Below are 18,415 nucleotides of genomic sequence, written 5' to 3'. Positions count from 1 at the left end.
TTGGTTTTACAGAGGAAAAAGTCAGCAGACATGTTGGTATTTTAGAAGTCGTGTCCCTCAGCATGCCTCTACGGATATTCTCTCACTTATTTGTCCTCCTTTGCACCAGCACTAAATCTTCCCCTGATGTGTAGAAACTCATAAATGTCAGTGTTCATGTGAAGTGACTGATGGAACGGTTGCTCACATTTGGGTCAGTCCTGACCTGGTTCAGTGACTGATGATCACCAGAAACAGGTAACTAAAGCTGAGGGTGTAACAGCAGTCCCACTCTCTCGGTGTCCATCATCAATCCTCCTCATTTCCATTATTGGAACAGCACTTCCTGGCACGGTCTCCTTTTACATCTCACGCTCTTGTGTGACTGTCACAACACAGCCATTTCACTCTGATCAATCGCCATGTAATTAGTCATCAGAGACCAAATTAGGGGCGCGCTGTCTCATTTTCAGCATTTCTGTTGTAAATACATTGAAACGATTTAGGGGAAGATTGATTATATTTGAGAAAACGCTTCTGGATTTTGATTCTCTAGCTTGATGAAGGCAGGAGCCCAGAGCATTTTTTCTAGATAGCTTGGAGGAATTTATGATGTGTGTTCTGTTGGAAATTCCAGAGCAGAAATCAATGAGAGGCCATGCACTCTCTGCGTGTTTGTCCAGTCTGGAGCAGGAGGAGGTTAAAACTGTCAGTCATTTATGGCACCATCACACTTGTTCAGCGTTCACTCTGGGTCTACGTCATCTTTGGCTTTGTCACGTTCTTTGTCTTGGCGGTGCGTCATAACCTCTGTAAGTTTATAATAAAACAGGTGACACCACCCAGTGAGTCATAAATGTCATTCAGCTTAAGCTGTGGTCAAAAGTATCTCAGTACATTTACTCAAGTACTGTACCTAAGTACAATTTGAACATACTTGGATTTTACCTGAATCTTTCCATTTGATGTTGATATTTCTACTTTTACTTAAGTAAAGGATCTGAGTACTTTTTCCACCACTGCTGCTTGGGTTACAGTTAGTTATGAGATAAGGTAAATGTAACAGATAAAGCTAAAAGCACGACTGCACTCAAAACAGCTAGAACATTCAATTACCAAAACTAAATGCCTCAATTTGACAGTAATCCTCCTCAAGTTCTGTATTTATCAAATGTCTCCGAGTAAGAGATCAGTCAAAACTGTAATAACTGTCTCAAAGTGATTATTTGGTCTTACTTTTAAGCAGAGAAATTAAAGAAGTCAGAGCCTTTGAAGAAGGCAGCTCCTAATCTGGGACACAACTGTACCGTCTGTTTCACTCAGTAGTGAGAGTTAATCACGACTAATGGCTTTGACTGATCTCAGCTGGTAGAGCAGGTTGGCCGTTAATCGTGTGGAGGTGGTGATTCGATCCTGATGATACTGAACCATGAGCTGCTCCTGTCGTGTGTGAGGGGAAAATGTCTACCATATTAATGTGATAGAATAAAAGTCCCCTGTTTCTTCTTCTGCACTCAGACAATATAGCAAAGTAGTAACCATTTAATAATAGATAATAATAAACTGTGAAAGTATACTCATGTCCTGTAAATGCACAAAACAACACAAGCATCACGTTCTACAAACATGCACGACCTTTGTTTGAAATAGTCGCCTGGGTCCTTTTCCTCTCAGATATTACAGTCCAGGACCCATATTTACATATCAGGCATCTCAGAACGACGCTGAAAGTTTGGCTGGGACTAAAAATACCCTGAGCTCTGAGCAGGACTTCAAAGTTATTTACTTCCCACACAACAGCAGGAAATTCTCTTCTTACAATGAATGACATCATGTTGTGACACTCAAAACCAAAAGAATAATGATGTTTTGTAGCTGCTCAGTGCAATTCAAAAGACTGGCAGGCGGATGTGCTGTAGAGCTTGATGTAGGAAAAAAGCAAGCTATTTATGCACAAGTAAGGACTAAAAATATTAATCAGAACCTATTAAAATAGCCTACTAAAATTACCTATACAGCTGACTGCTTTCACCAGTTGAGATCAATCCAGAATATTTTTCTGGATGAGGTGACAATGCTGTTTGTCTTTTGTCATAGTCTGCAAATATGTGCTTCATTGATATTTCTGATATTGACATTGTGTTGTCTGCAGAATGGACTGAATCAGTAACACTTTTAATCCAGTCAGCATTGCGAGTGACTTGCTGGTATTTTGATCTGTCTGTAAAATTCAAAACTCCCTGTTCTATTTTTATCCTCAAACCCAGAGCAGCGTCTTGACCCCTGCTGCCATATCAGCATCTATTTCTACAGTATTTCCTGTCATTCAAACCTAAAGTTCACTCTGTTCACACCACACTGTCTTCAAAAGTGTAGAGGGGTCCTAATGGCACAGATTAAAAAGCAATTTAATACAGAAAAGGGGATTAGAAACACTATGGGCTGCACTAATCCTTAACCTTTAGTCCTGTTCTCATGGAGCCACAATATGCGCAAGACGATAGCATCACAGGACTGGAGTTAGTAAATTTCCATTAGGGCCGCCCTTCTTTATTCCCACTAGCACATTTAAAGGCATTAGGCATGCTTTGTCAAGGCTAATAAAAAGGGCCAGCAGTGCTATCACACACCCCCGACTTGTTTCGGAAAAAGCACTGTTCCATGTGAAGTTTTCATAACCCATTATGATAATCTGCCCGAGTCTCTGAAGGGCAGGGGATAGACAGGCAGATAGATGCTGCTGGGGTGACTGCTCTGCAGCCTCTGCATGGATAGAACACTGTCTGTCTGCGTAACCGCGACAGAAACTCACTCCTATCTGCCAAGAGGAGCAGAAATGATAGACGACTCAATGCGAAAAGAGGAGTCTGCATGGCAGTGGGTCAGAAAAGAAAAACAGGAACAGTTTGTGCAGGTGATAAAGAAGTAAAACAAGTCTAAAAAGCACGTTCCCTCCTATTTCATCCAAATTAGAAACTGCACAATATACAAAGCATTGATTTATGCACGGGTATACTGCATGCATCACTGTATTTCTGAACCTGCCCCTCAGCTGCCCTTTACCCCAACAAACACGATGTACTGTACACATTATCCTTTCGAATGGTTTCGCTTGTTTTCCTCTTAAAAGACGGGGATTCTCTCACATTCGGTCTCTGCGGTACGCCTGATTTGAGAAGGTCCACATCACCTCTTCTTCGTTCTCTTTTGGGCAGCCCGCTTCAAATCTCCGCAGTGAGAGAGAGTTTCTCTGGTAGGAAACAGGGTCACACCGAGCATCAATCATTCATATCTAAATTTGTGCAGCGCAAAGATTCAATTTTCTGCACTTTGTAGGGTCCACTATTGGTTATATGGTTTTATTTATACATCAAAGTCCATTCATTATTTATTTGTTTTTGAGACATCAAATTTTGATGCCATTTTCTTGGAGGAAAAGCTGGCATGCATGAAACATACTGTCAAATAAAGGGAGTTTTGAACTGCTGTTGTTTAACGGTAAACTTGTGATTATCATGTTTTTTTTCCACACTTCCTAACACAGGCTTAAACTAATCCTAATGAACAACCATCTCTGTCACCAGCCCCGCTCAAGAGAGAAGGCCTTTGAGTGTTTGGGAGTGAAACAATAACTGTTGATATTTTGGTTCGTACTGTATGTTTGGCCACATGTCCTGCTGAGCACTAAATCTGTCTGCTTTTATAACCAAAATTGTTTTGCAAGCTCCTTCCCTCTCTTTGCCCTCTCCAGAGCCACAGAGATGTAACTCCCACATCAATGCTCTATTTAAAGTCCAAACCTGTATGTGTCTCTTCAACCCACTGTCAGTTTTTACACCCTTTTTGTTGTGATAGTATTGTATTTATCACTCCTGTTCCTGTTCACAGGCCACTACTGAGCAGAAGAAGCTGAGCCATGCTGGATCCAAGCCCTCCCTCTCCGAGAGCAGCGGCCGACTCCCTCAGATAGCCATGAACACCTGCAAGTACAATGGCGGAGTGGTGAGACCACTAGTGGGCAGCCTGGCGTCCTCGTCGCGCCGCAACCTCGCGGAGCTCGACTCGGAGACGCAGCCCTTGCAAACACTGCACAGCTCTGGCCTGGAGGTGGTGGTGTCCAAGGGCAATAGCGGCGAAGACCCCAGCAAGGCGTCCAACGAGAGCTTGGTCAGGGAGGGCAGCGGGCGTGGCGGAGGCAGGGCGCCGCAGAAGAAGAACAGGGACATTGGCTACAAGCTCGGCCACCGGAGGGCGCTGTTTGAGAAGCGGAAGCGGCTCAGCGACTACGCACTCATCTTCGGGATGTTTGGGATTGTTGTCATGGTGACAGAGACGGAGCTGTCATGGGGGGTTTACACTAAGGTAGGTTGTGCATGTGTGTGATGCATGAGTGGGAGCTTTGTGTGTTGTCATTGCTATTGTTCATGTTTGATTTGTGTGGGGTTGGCAGCTGTCAGATTTATGAAGAGTGATTATTAGCACAGACACTGACATACTTTATCTAACAAAGGTGGTGGAATATTGCACAAATACAAATTAAAATAAGTGTCATGTGATCTGTACTATGACTAACAGGCTATTGATTGGATAAAATCTTAGATTTTGTCTTTTTAAATGTTTTTATTTCAATAAGTAATTCACTGGCTGTTTATTGCTTGATTTTCTTTTTTTTTACGACAAGTTGTTTTCTGGCATATCAATTAAAAAAGAATCTAAATATCAAAGCACCATATCTGACTTTAGCCAAAGGATCGGCTCCACTACTGGTGCCACTGTGGCTCTGTGTGATTCCCTGTGAAGCCAGCATCTAAAATCACTTCCTCGCATCAGGAGAGGAGATGGAGCGAGGGATAGTGGACGAAAGGGGATGAAGAGATATGCAGAGAGAGATTTAGACAGAGAGAAAGATAAAGACATGTAGAGATGAAGAGAAAGGTCAATAGGAATAAAAGATGGGAACGACGGTCCAGATGCTTTAAACTGCCCGACACCATCTTTAACTTTGAGCAGATCAGAGCGGAGACGACACAGCATGCTTTAGAAACAAGTGGGACTCTTGAGCAAAGACACCAGCAAGGCACTTTGGTTTCAGGGTCATGGTGACCAGGTCAGCACCCCTTGACCTGTTGTCCTTCTGTATCAGTTCAGCTGTGTCAGGGTATGTTGGGAAGAACGTGGTTCACTCACGTCTACCACAGTGTTTGCAGGTCTGTTTACTTGGGAGCTGACATTGCAGTGCACTGCAGAACATTATAGGTCACAGTCTTTCATCTCTGGAAATAAAACCATCTCTTAAACAATACAAGCTGCAGGTGAGTCAAATGTGGTCCGGACTGAAGACCTCATAGGTGCATGCAAACCCATTAGCTCAAAATTGTATATTATATATATTATTATTAAATTAGAGCATTATTGATCACTTGGGGTCCAAACCCCAAAAGAGCATTGTCGTGTTATAAAGCTGATACGGCTAATGGGTTAGCAGTTGCCTATTTATACAACCAGCATCAATTTGGAGTCCTGATTCTGGCTGACCAATATCCATTATTTACTGCTGTTGTAGCTCATTGGACTTCACTGACTAGTCGCTAACATTGACATTTCACTGACTAGTCACTAACTTTGACTTTTCACTGACTAGTTGCTAACTTTATATGTTCACTTGCTAGTTGCTAACTTTGACTTTTCACTGGCCAGTTGCTAACTTTGATTCTTCACTGGCTAGTTGTTAACTTTGATTCTTTACTTACTAGTTGCTAACATTGACATTTCACTGACTAGTCGCTAACTTTGACTTTTCATTGGCTAGTTGCTAACATTGACATTTCACTGACTAGTCACTAACTTTGACTTTTCACTGACTAGTTGCTAACTTTATATGTTCACTTGCTAGTTGCTAACTTTGACTTTTCACTGGCCAGTCGCCAAATTTGACTTTTCACTGACTAGTTGCTAACTTTATATGTTCACTTGCTAGTTGCTAACTTTGACTTTTCACTGGCCAGTTGCTAACTTCGATTCTTCACTGGCTAGTTGCTAACTTTGATTCTTCACTGACTAGTTGCTAACTTTATATGTTCACTTGCTAGTTGCTAACTTTAGCTTTTCACTGGCTAGTTGCTAACTTTGATTCTTCACTGGCTAGTCACTAACTTTGATTCTTCACTGGCTAGTTGCTAACTTTGTGTATTCAATGGCTAGTTGCTAACTTTGATTCGTCACTAGCCCGTCGCTAAATTTGACTTTTCACTGACCAATCGTTAACTTTGTGCCTCTTCCATTTGGGGGCTCGATAGGTAGCGTACAGTGGATTTATTTTCCCTGAAAACAGCTACATGTTGTGGATAGAAACTGTTTTGATGAAAAAAGAAAGACTGAACCAAACTGAAACATTATGGGCTGTAAAACTAAAAAGAGCTGAAAGACACTAAAATGCATAGTTGGGTGATGATTCCCTGAGGGTAGAACTATGTTACTGCACACCGCGCTCACTGTTATTGTGCAGCTTTAGCATCATTGCAGGCTATTGTATAAAGCACAACACGACATTTTGGATTTATTTTCTATCTTCATGCAGACGGTGGTTTCTGTTTATTTCATTATATCATGACATTGATTTTCAGAGTCCTAAAACTTGCCTGTAATAAATAATCTTTGAAGGCAGGGGCTCACCTGGTTGTGTGTACACAGTCCATGTACTAAGGCTGTGTCCTTACCGCAGTAACCGCTACCAAGCTGGAGCCCTTTGCAGCATGTCATCACTCTCTGCCCCCTTTCCTGTCTCTCTCCAGCTGCACTATCAAATAAAAGCAAAAAAGAAAAGCAAAATTCTCTAGAAATAAAAGAAAAAGACAATCCTTGAGGGCTTTTCAGAACAAGAAGGTCTAACAACGACTGGGAAAAGCTGTTTCATAAGACAGAGGTAGTTGCTACTACATCAGTGGGTGGTGGTAGTGCTAATTCTTTGTTTGCAAACCACCAAAGAACAAGAGAGTGTCAGTGTCTTTTCACACATCATAGCTTCCTACTGTAGGGAAAAGGGCTTGCAGCACTTCCTTTTTTGACTGCATAACAGCTACATTATTGTGACAATAATAGCATTGGTTCTTTTCTGCTACATTTTTATTACAACACACCCTTGATAGCACCTTATCAGCCTTTCAACTGTTATTTCACTGGTGCTGTGCTTTCAACACTGGTGCGTTCAAGGATGTGTTGCCATCCAAAGTCCGAGAGTAAGAAATCTTTTAATTCGTGATCTGTAATAAAAATAAAAAATGTCGCTTGTCAGCTAACTGGAACAAATCTCAAATGTAGTTTGGTATCTAAAAGCCTTTGGGAGGCTTATATAAAGCCGCTGGTATGTTATTTTCATGAGGGATAGATTTTTTTTAAATTGTGCCTGTCAGATTTATTAAGATGTGTTTTTGATTACACAGAGGTATGTGTGAGTGTGTGTCTGTGTGATATAGTAAGTCAGCATGAGCGTAATCTATAGGATGATTTATGGAGTTTTAAGTGAGTCAATAGGTTTGCCTTTGACTGTTACTGAGTGAGGTTCAACCATTCATCAAGCTGACCTCAGCTAAAATGGAAATGACCTCCCATCTCTGAGTGGCACAGCACCAACCCCCCCCCCCCCCCCCCCTCGACATCAGACAGGTAGCATGTGCTGCGGATGGTCCATTTTCCATCTCACGTCACATCACACAGCAGACACTTGAGGCTCAGCCAAGGTTTTCTGAGCCCTGAAGGAGGGAAACACGTTAAGAGGCAGTGAGCACTGGGACTGAAAAATCCTTGAACCTCCGGCAGGTGGATTAATTGGTTTACTCAATGTTATTTCACCAGGGACTTCTCAAAACAATTTCAGACATTAGAATGTCTTGAGAACATGTCGCCGACCTGAGGGGCAAAGCAATCTAGTTGATAGCTAAAAATACATTGTGTAATATGGACCACTGAAGGACAGAGTGGGCTAATACTGAGCAGCTCTCTCTGTCATCACACTGACGATTATGAATGATATTTCCACTTGTTGTTTTTGTCATTTGTTGTCGGTGTCGTTATTATAATAACAACCCTAGGATCATTAGCCTGCTGCAGAGCGGCATTTTTACACCATGGCTGTTAAATTGATTTATCAAATGGCATTTTACCAACGTAGAGGGGGGGACTTGAGTGGTACAGGTTTTCATTTCCTAGATCTATGGTGATCGTGCACACACACACACGCGCACTCATGTAGACACACGCATGCACAAACACGCAAAACGCTGCAGCGCCAGCATCCAGCTGGCCTATTTATCACCAGTGATACTTAACTGTGGTGGCCCCCCTGCTAATGCTAGCATCGCCTTTTCTGCACCTACCATTAAATGGAAAGTCCCCCTGTTAGCGCTGGGCTTTGATTAATCGGTAGTTTAGATGGTGGTGAGCAGCATCCATAGATAATCTCAGCCTGCGCCTACACCTGCAGCTGCATTGTTCAGCAACATCCTGACTGCGCTGTTTGTGTGTAAAACCCCATTATCTGGTCTCTGTTGGACTTGTAAGCTAATAAGTAGCGTGTGTACGTGTGTGTCTTCTTGTGTGTGTGTGTGTGTGTGTGTGTGCAGCTATATTTACTTCTGTGGGCATACAGCATACTTATGTGCAAGCATGGGGACATTTACAGCTACTGTGCAGAGCTTTCGTTTGAATTCCTGTTTCACCTTGTTGCTAAGCAGTCACACACGACTCAGGAGTCATTAGTTGTGTAATAAGTCACTCTTGCCATCTACTGAGGCTAGACTGAACATATGTACGTGCACGTCTACAATAAAGTCAAGGAACACTGTATCTTCTTACTCTTACTTATATATATGATGAGATTGTATATTGTAATAAAAATGTAGTTGTGTCAAATCAACATGACTATTTCTAAAATCTTCTTTTATCTGTCTTTTTCTCTCACCACAGGAATCTTCATACTCATTTGCACTGAAATGCCTTATCAGCCTTTCCACTGTTATATTGCTTGGTCTTATAATAATGTACCATGCCCGGGAAATCCAGGTGAGTCTAGCACAGAAAACATCTTTTCATTCAATACACCAGCAGATTTTGGTATCAGTGTTGTGAAGATGATGATGACGATGATGATGATGATGATGAGGAATATAGCGAGGATTTCTGATTTGGCGATTGGGCCTTTGCTAAAAGTATCAAAAGAAATGTGGAAGTACTATGTCTATTGTGCTATAAAAATGAATTTATGCTGACAGTATTATGGTATACATTTGTTAAAAGATACAGTATGGTACACACAAAAGGAATATACGCACGTAAATACATTTATTTATTGATTGATCGAATGTTAGGACACAGTGACAGCATTGAGTGAGTCTGTCCATTAAGTAGTTATTATCCATAAACCTAATTAAAAAAGCACCAAATTTTAAAACAAGATCTTGGTGTGTGTCTGTTTTTCTGCAGCTGTTCATGGTGGACAATGGTGCGGACGATTGGAGGATAGCCATGACCTATGAGCGGATCTTTTTCATCGTGCTGGAGCTGCTGGTGTGTGCCATCCATCCCATCCCGGGCCAGTACGTCTTTACCTGGACGGCGCGGCTGGCCTTTACCTACACGCCATCGGTGGCCGATGCCGACGTGGACATCATCCTCTCCATCCCCATGTTCCTGAGACTCTACCTGATAGGCAGGGTCATGTTGCTCCACAGCAAGCTGTTCACGGACGCTTCGTCTCGCAGCATCGGCGCCCTCAACAAGATCAACTTCAACACACGCTTTGTCATGAAGACCCTCATGACCATCTGTCCAGGAACTGTTCTGCTGGTGTTCAGTATATCCTCCTGGATCATTGCTGCATGGACTGTGCGCGTCTGTGAGAGGTAAACATAGGTTTGTGAATAATGGATGTTGCTGGGGACAAACTGAAAAACAAAATGGCTGATGCACAATCATGGATTACACCTTTCTCTCTCCACTCTCTTCGTCTCTGTTTTGTCCCAAATGTTACCTTGTTGTCAGTCGCTTATCTGCACTGGTCCACAGAAAAGTGTGGAATCACCAGGATAGGTTACAAATAAATACTGTACACATGTGTACAGGAAAGTATACGCCCACGTAGTACTCCACAGCCTGAGTGTTTAAAAACACCCTGATATATGTTTCATTAGCTCAGCAATCGCTCCACAACTCCCCACTCCTTGTATTTATTGCTATTTTAGATGGCTTGTCCATAATTCATGAGTGTCTAATTGTTTGTTTGCTGAATGGTTTGTTTTGGTAATGCAGAGCAGCCCCCAGGATCCCCTAACCCGTTTTCTCCCCAAAACTGCGCATCGGGCCTCGTCTCAAGGGGGCAGCAACGATTCTCACTGAAAATGAAAGAGGCAGGGAGAAATGAAAAGCTTTTTTTTTTCCTTTCACATTTTGCATTTGCATAGGGAAATGAGACGTTAATGCCAGCTTTGATGTTTCAAAGTCATTTTTGCATAGTTGGAGTGGAATGGGGACTGGAGTAGGGTGGGTGGGTGGGTAGAAGCTCTACAGAAGCAGTTCTTGTCAGACCCAGTATGATACTGTACGTGTGCTGCACTGTAAAAGTCAAGAATCAGCTCAGTCGAAGGCTTTCAGCCAGGGCCCTGATTACAGATGCTCAGTGTCCTCCTGCAGCTCACCTCACCTGCTTTTACTAAGTACCTCCCCTCCCTTCCTCTACCTCTCCTCGTAACTACCCCACCTCCCCTGCCCTTTTAACGCCTGTCACTAACCACCCTCGCACGCCCAGCCCTGGATCCTCTGGAACCTTCAGCACCTCCAACTGTTGGTTGGGGGGTTTACCAGCATCGAAAAGAGCAGCTGACCTTTGACACCAGCTCCTGTGGAACGCAGAGGCAGGACAATGTCTCTACTTACTGTTTACACAAGTTCAAAACAACACACTGTCCAGTTTGCTTGCGATTCATAAGGCCTCTGTACTCTATTTGGAAATTTCATGGCTGCTGCTACACACTAATTCACTATCTCTCTCTCTCTTATTCCCAGCCTTAAAGACTAACAGTGTAGACGAAGAAGCTCATTGGCTTTCTTAGTGACAGTTACACTAGAAGATCGGTACTACTACTCTTAAGTCTGAATGGTAAATATGTAGCTGGAACCAGTAGCCAGCTAGGTTATGAAAGGCATGAAACCAGTTGTAACTAGCAGAGGCTCCAGGAAGTTACTGGTTGTAGAAACAGCTGTCACTCAAAGTGGCCATGCCCATAAGAATAATTCTTAATACAGCTGCCATGACCGAGGACATTAGCCTTAGAAACCGTGTTTTGTACCAGGCTGTAAACATGTTTATAATGCTGCTGTAAAGTTGGCCATTGTATCATGGGAGCCTCAAGTGGCCATTTGAGGAACTGCATTTTTTGGCACTTCCTTGTTGGCTTCAATTTTCAGCCCCGGAGGTTGCCGCTTGATTTACTTTTAGGTTTTTAGCATGGATTAAATGGACAGAGCCAGGCTAACTGTCCAGCCTTTTTGCTAAACTAAGCTAACGGCTGTTGGCTCTAGCTACAGTACAGACATGAGAGTGGTATCGACCTTCTCCTCTAAGTCACTGCAAGACAACAAATAATTTCCCAAAATGTTGCACTTTTCATAATTCCACATGAATTATACTTGAAAAACGGTAACAATGGACATCTGATCTGCACATTCCTAATCCCACAGTGTGCTGAGGTCAATTTGTAAATCTGGACTTGAATAGAAGATTAGACGAGAAGCACAGAATCTCTGACAGAGTCTTGGTTTTCTCACACACACATTCTGGGACACACACACTCTCCATGAGCAGTGCATGCTGGTAGTCCTTTGGTTTCAGTTTTCAGGATATGTGTTCAGATGGGTGGATTTGTGTAGGTATGTCTACGTGAGTTTCTACGGATGGGTGCAAGCATGCACATGTAGGTGTGTGTGCGTGCATGTGCGTGTGTGTTTGTATAATGTTTTGTTGTACTTTCTATTTCCCCACTATGCTGCTCCGTAGGGATACCATGTGAGTCCTCGTTCTCTAGCCGTGGAAAAAAACAACTTATCATTCTGCACCGAGCTGGCGCCACTGCTGCCCTGAGTGGGGTTGGAGGGTGGGGTGGTAGTGGGGAGAAGGGGCAGCCCCTCTAAATCAGCTGACCAATGATCCTTTCCAAACTCAGTGTGGCAAAGGAGGATTAGGTAGGCCCTCTAGTTGGCATTAAAGTGGCACCATCGCTAAGAAAACAGGCTTTCAGTGGCTATAGGAGCACAGCAGAGACCAACGGTGTGAGCAGCACTTTGAAGCAAGCGTCTCTTTGTTAACTATTGTGTGTTAGGCCAGTAGGGGCTGGAGGAGAAGGGGGAGGTGGAGGAGGAGGAGGAGGAGGAGGAAATTTGTGCTAAAATGGAGCAGCTCCTTCAAGTCACCTTCACGAATGTACCAGAGGGCAATTTGTCTCATTTTTTTTCTCTCCCTCTCCTTATGCAATTGTTATAGATCCATATTGCACAAAAAGTCTTTTTAGCAGCAACTCCAAAGATTTGTCGAGGAGCTGAAGCCTTTCTGTTCTTTGTGTTCACACATTACCATCCCATTATGTGTCTCCCTTCACAAAATTAATTGAACAGTGTTGCAATGGTTTTCCACAGACTTTTGTTGCTTCTGCCCCAAAGATTGCTGTAGAGGTGAAGACAGCTTGGCTCCTGTAGCCAAAGGAAGGTCTGAGTATGCAAGGAGAGGACAAATGTCAAGTCATTTTGTGTACTAGGTCATTTTGGTCCTGGGTGTGTCTTACTATCCAGCACAGCATGACTTTGATCGCCAGCTACATATGACTAGTGTAACGCAGTTCAAATCCAGGCAGGTAAATGAGGGCATTGCTTTCCATTGTTGCACAGCACATTGTTCTTAAACTGAGACTCTCTGGAAGCAGGAGTGTGATCTGTGCTGAATGCAGTGTCTCCAGTTTTTGTTTACACCCGTGAAATGTCCTCATCCCCCTTCGTCCCCTCCTCTGGTAAACATCAAAACAGCATGAAAGTTTTCATGTTTACTTATCAATCCCATCATTTCAAGTAACAAAAAAAAAAAGTGGAGAAAAAAAAGAGGCGCTTGTTTCCTAAAGTGCTGTGTGTGACTTTTGTACCTTCTGTTAAATGCGCCGTTACACTGTCACATTGACCATGCTCCTGAGCCAATCAAAGGGCAGTACGGTGTGAGATTGGACGAGCACGGAGTCCACCTGGAAAATGCCTAGATGGGGGGAATGAAAGACACACGACCAGCGGGACAGAGAGGGATGAAGGGGTGGAGGGAGGGAGTCTGGAGGAATGCTAATGTTACAGTAGATGGATTTAACGCTGGTCACTGGCGCCCTTTCCAGTCTTTCTTGATACAGTCCATCTTCAGAGCTAACCTACCTCAACTAAGCTCCTCAACTAAGCTCTTTTGGCTTTGGCTACCATAAGGCTCCCTCCCTCTCTCTCTTCCTCCTGACTGATCCTTTGCAGATCTCCTACTGTACCCATCTAACGTGGCATGCTTTGCAGTTTTTCCTCATCTCTCCCCACTACTGATTCCCTGTCCCAATGCCTTCCCTTATCCATAACAAGCAGGCCTAATCTCTCAGTTACACACTTGCATGCATGCCTTGCCTGCCTCCCTGGTTTCTCGCTTCTTTTCCCCTTTAACTGTTATCTAATTCTCTTCCTCTCCTGTTCTAACTCTGTTATCTGAAACAAAACGCTCTATTTCGAGGCGATGTGAGACTGCTGTTTCTCACCTCGCTTTCTCCGGTGAAGACCCGTAGGCTATGTCAAAGACGAGCTCGCAGAAAGTTTAGCTGACTCTCCCTCAGAGCGCAGCACCCGATTATCAGGCTTGAGTTACTAGTCAGCTACACCTCCACCCAAGGTCTGACATCCAGAGTGTGTCATCGGTTAGCCACAAGATACAAACAGCGCCAGCCAAGAACAGACTATCTGAATGTCTAACCAGAGAAACACACACCAGTGCAACTTGAACTTTCTCACACCAACCACCGGTTTACATGAAATATTCAGGTAGATTTTACAACTTGACAGTTTGCAGGCCACGGGCGCAACCACACTGATCCATCACTGATGCAAAGACTGCTGCTCCTTTAAGTTTGTCGTTAGACTCAAATTCAGAATGCAGAAAAATACGTGGCGGCAAGAAATGCCTCCTTACTCTCCTGAAATGCGTCTATTGTTTCAAAGCATTTCTGTCCACGTGCGCTGGCATAAATCGAAGAACGAACTGACACTCCTCATTGAAAAACACTTATCTAATGTTGGATCAGTGTGCCAAACGATGAACCCCAAGGATCACAAAAGTGAACTGTCTATATAGTTTGCTATGCATATCCAATCGAAATGTCTGATGCACCTTTCCCTTAATCTGAATCATTCACAACATTATCTTTAAAATGAGCCTCTCTTCCACAAAGACGGATGGATTTTATGCAAATTGTTGCAACCTGAAGGACAGGTGGATTCTCTATGGTTTGATGACTTGATCTGATAATTTGCTTTTAAATTATGCACCCTCTGCAGGCAAAGTATTGATTGCAGTCTACGGCAAAGTCATATACCAAGCCCCCAAAGCACATTTGCATAACAAAGACTGTGGAAGTTATAATCACTCAAGATATGATCTGCTCTGGAGATCAGGAGCCCAACCTGTGCTGTTCTTCACTCAAACACAAGTAGTTCTATCTTAAAGCAGAAGGTTCCTTCAGGTGTTACTCTTGTTATTTTTCGCTGGGCTTAGAAACACACAAACCTTTCTGTAGGTTTGTTTAGTACATTTGTCCTGCTATTGAAATAGCAGTGGTCACCTATTTTCTACAGGTTTGAGAGAATCAAAGCTCTTACAGAGCTGCTCTCCTCAATGTACAGTCTATTAAGTGCCCTCAGTGACTGGGTGGCTCTTAGAAAGGCATCAGCTCCCTGTGAACTAGTCGGATTTTTGGGAATCATTTAGCTCCTGTTGATGTTTCACTGCAGAAACAGGCTTAATGTTGAGTCGTGTGCCCCCTGAGTTTGTTTTCCTGTGAGATTTGAGCCATGACAGAGAGGAAAACATGTTTAATTGTGAAGTTAAATTTACCAGCAACAATGGCAAAACCACAAGTGACTTTAAAGACCAGTTTTCATACCTCCCACCTCCCCCTCCCCTATGGTGGCCTGTAAATTTGTGAAAAACGTGAACGGCGCCCTCTGGAGCCAGTGTCTGGTTTGTCCGTGCTGGGCTTCTGTAGAAACATGGCGGTGCAACATGGTGGGCTCCACAGAAGAGGATCACTCCCTCCATAGATAAAGAGCTCATTCTAAGGTAACAGAACACAGTGATTCTTATTGTCAGGTGATTAAACACTAATGAAAACATAATTATAAGTATTATACTAGACAATTCCGGCACTGCCGAAATTTTGACAGTGGCAAGAAGGGGCTGCTGGTGTTATCTATACCACTGTTTCTCAAGCCTGGTCCTGGAGTACCACTGCCCTGCATGTTTTAGGTGTATCCCTGCTCCAGCACACCTGATTCAAATGAATGGCTTGTTATCAGGCCTCAGCAGAGCCCAGTAACGAGCTGAGCATCTGAATCAGGTGTGTTGGAGCACACCTTACATGGAGTATGGAGTATTGGCTTACATGGAGTAACAGAGCAGGGCAGCTGGTGCAAAATCCCTCTTTATTTAAAATTGGTGGGGGCTAACCCTTTAAAATTGAAATGAGAGGCGAGAAGAGATGTTTGTCTAAAAAAGGATCCAAAAATTATGTGTCTCCTATTCACTGTTTGGAGTTTATGGCAATTAAAAAAAAAATATTTCAGGCGATTTCTCACTGCCTCTCGCACTTAGCTGATGACATCACCCACTGTAGGGGCAGAAATTCTGAGCATTTTTTGAGAAACTTTATGGTCTTCAGATGATCGAAAACCGTAAGAGATATCAAAAAGTGAGCAGAGGTTCATTTTGAGCCAACAAAATTATCTACGCAGTAGAGTAATTTTGTTTGAATGAAGTCTCTAGGAGAAAGTATGGCGAGGCAGTGGAAACTTGAAAAAGGCTGAAATTTGAGTAAATTTCCCATTCATTTCTTATGGGAAATTTCGCAGTTTTTTGCGAATAACTTTGCAAATTATTAACGAATCCTGTCATAAGTACATAGCACACCATTCCCAATTGAGCCGCACGTTTTGATATATAGTTTGTGAGGGTTTTCTCAAAGCTGCAGGACTAGTTACGCGCCGAAATTCTGGCGGAAGATGAAAAATAAGAAGAAAAAACGCGAGAGATTACAATAGTGGCTTGTGCATTGCCTCATGCCACTAATTACACTTCTGCCAATAGATCTCCTTAAATACTACACACTGGATCTTGAAGCATTTGGTGTCAATGCAAACAGTTAAACTGCAGGAATATTGTTTTTGCTTGCTTATGAGTACTGCATCCCCTCAAACATGTAGAGGTGCACCCCCCTTACCTCCAGTTAAACTACAAGCTTTGATGGGCCCAAAACGCAAACTAGGGCACTAAAGCTCTGTAAGAGAGGACTGCACCAACTACAGCAGCACTTTACGAGCCAAAGCTAATTTCGACCCAGAACTTATACTAAACATGTGAAACGCCTTTGCAGAAACGATCCTGTCATCTTTTTATGCCTTTTCTCGATGTCAGAACACAACACACTCTTGTCATTGCCGAGTATTATAATCATACCCAAGACTTTCACCTCCATCGGGGCAATGTCAGCTCTGTTGATGCGAAGTTGTCGCCCCACACACAGATGGTGTATGTGTTAATATGTTCAAGCTGACCAGCTCCTAAACGTCCAAGAATATGCTAAAATGATATTTTGCTTTTAATTTATTTAACCTGTTTCAGATAACGGTAGTCAATTTCAGGATGCAACAAAATATTCCAGACTAGTTGTCACTGTTGTTCTGATATTGAGATACTTGTCATTTCCTTTTTGACAAAATTTGAGAAATAACACTAAGCTGACACTATGAGACTTTCATATACTCCCAACACTTTATCAATCAATGTTGCATAACAAAGCTGAGGAACCAGAAAAGGAAATATGTCTGTGTGTGTCATGGCAGCAAAGGAGAACAAACTGCTGGAAAATCACCACTTGCTACAACTCAAAAACCTTGAAACCTTTTTGGGCAGGCACTTTGTGGGGCACCTGGACGTGGGTAGAGATTAGTAAACCAGCCAGCGATCTCGCGGGTTCAAATGAGCAAGAGTTACCTTAAAGCCACACTTGATGTTGTGGGCAGAAGTACAGCAGATTAGGTGGTGTGCTGAGTGCATTGGGAAGACTGGGAGCATGAAAGAAAACGCTTAGGTGTATGTAGTTGGCAGTGGAGGTGGAGCGGTGGTGGTGTTTCAAAGCTTGTCGTGTCCGCTGAAGATGTGCAGCAAGGTAAACTTATACACTATTGGGTACATGATAAATTCCCTTGAGCATATTATTTCTGGGAACAAAGTGCCCTTTGTTGAAAGAATAACATGGGGACTGTTGTGATCCTGCTTCCAGCTGGAGCACAGGTTTGGGACTGAGATACCAGAACTGTGGAAGTGTCTCCAGCCTTGTTCAAGGAAACATCTGTAATAGGATATTCACTATCTGATAACCCCAGAGACATAATCACACTCCAGCACCGAAACATTAAGATTAAGGGCTTTGTGAACGGAGCTTCCTGACTGGTTGCCATTGAGATTAAGAAGGACAGAAAAAAACCTGACTTTATGCAAAAATCATTGACTCAAGTGCTCAAATATGAAAGTTTGGGTTGTGCTAGTGAAGGGTTTCACGTTAGCTGTCGTCTTTTACTTCATTATGTGTGATGGAGTGACTTGCAGGAAATCTCACTAGTTAAACCAGCGTAGGAACTCTCAGGGAGCTTTCATTAAGTATCTTTAAAATGGATGATATTAACATATGCGTTTGATCATTTCTGGCAACGGAGACCGGAAGCCTGCCTCACTGCAAAATCTGCAAGTCAGCAAACCCAAGCAGCTCTTTACTTTTGGATTCAAAACTTAGTTGGTTGACAGTAATACATCATGTATAGCTTCTTATTACGGTGCAATCATATTACCATTGGTGCAACAAAATCATTTCATTCAACAATCATGCATTAGGTGGAACAAAAGGCCCATTAAGGCAAACTGGCAAAGTACAGTTACAACACAGCTTGTGGGACCACCACTCCTCCCTGTTTGATTATCAGATGAGGGGCCACTGTGACATTGAGCCCCTCCATCAGAGTTAAACAGAAGACGAAGATGGCTGTGGACATGTCTCTCTGCCCTCTACATGTTTGAATTGAAGAGAGTGGGACATAAAAGTGTAACGAGACCTCA

At 43.0% G+C, this 18,415-nt stretch overlaps 1 protein-coding gene across 1 annotated transcript in view; it reads left to right on the top strand.

Annotated features, from left to right (window-relative positions):
* The window catches only part of kcnn1a (potassium intermediate/small conductance calcium-activated channel, subfamily N, member 1a), a 43,242-nt gene that overhangs the window by 11,387 nt on the left and 13,440 nt on the right, over nucleotides 1–18,415 (top strand). Inside the window, exons 2-4 of the mRNA XM_041948703.1 lie at nucleotides 3,868–4,341; nucleotides 8,941–9,036; nucleotides 9,457–9,875. Coding sequence (XP_041804637.1) covers nucleotides 3,952–4,341; nucleotides 8,941–9,036; nucleotides 9,457–9,875 — 905 coding nt within the window. The 5' untranslated portion in view covers nucleotides 3,868–3,951. The remainder of the gene's footprint in view (nucleotides 1–3,867; nucleotides 4,342–8,940; nucleotides 9,037–9,456; nucleotides 9,876–18,415) is intronic.

The sequence above is a fragment of the Chelmon rostratus genome, chromosome 12, assembly GCF_017976325.1.
Source record: "Chelmon rostratus isolate fCheRos1 chromosome 12, fCheRos1.pri, whole genome shotgun sequence".
NCBI classification, from domain to species: domain Eukaryota; kingdom Metazoa; phylum Chordata; class Actinopteri; order Chaetodontiformes; family Chaetodontidae; genus Chelmon; species Chelmon rostratus.
The sequence above is the reverse complement of the archived record's forward strand: the minus strand, read 5'-3'. Positions and strand labels throughout refer to the sequence as shown.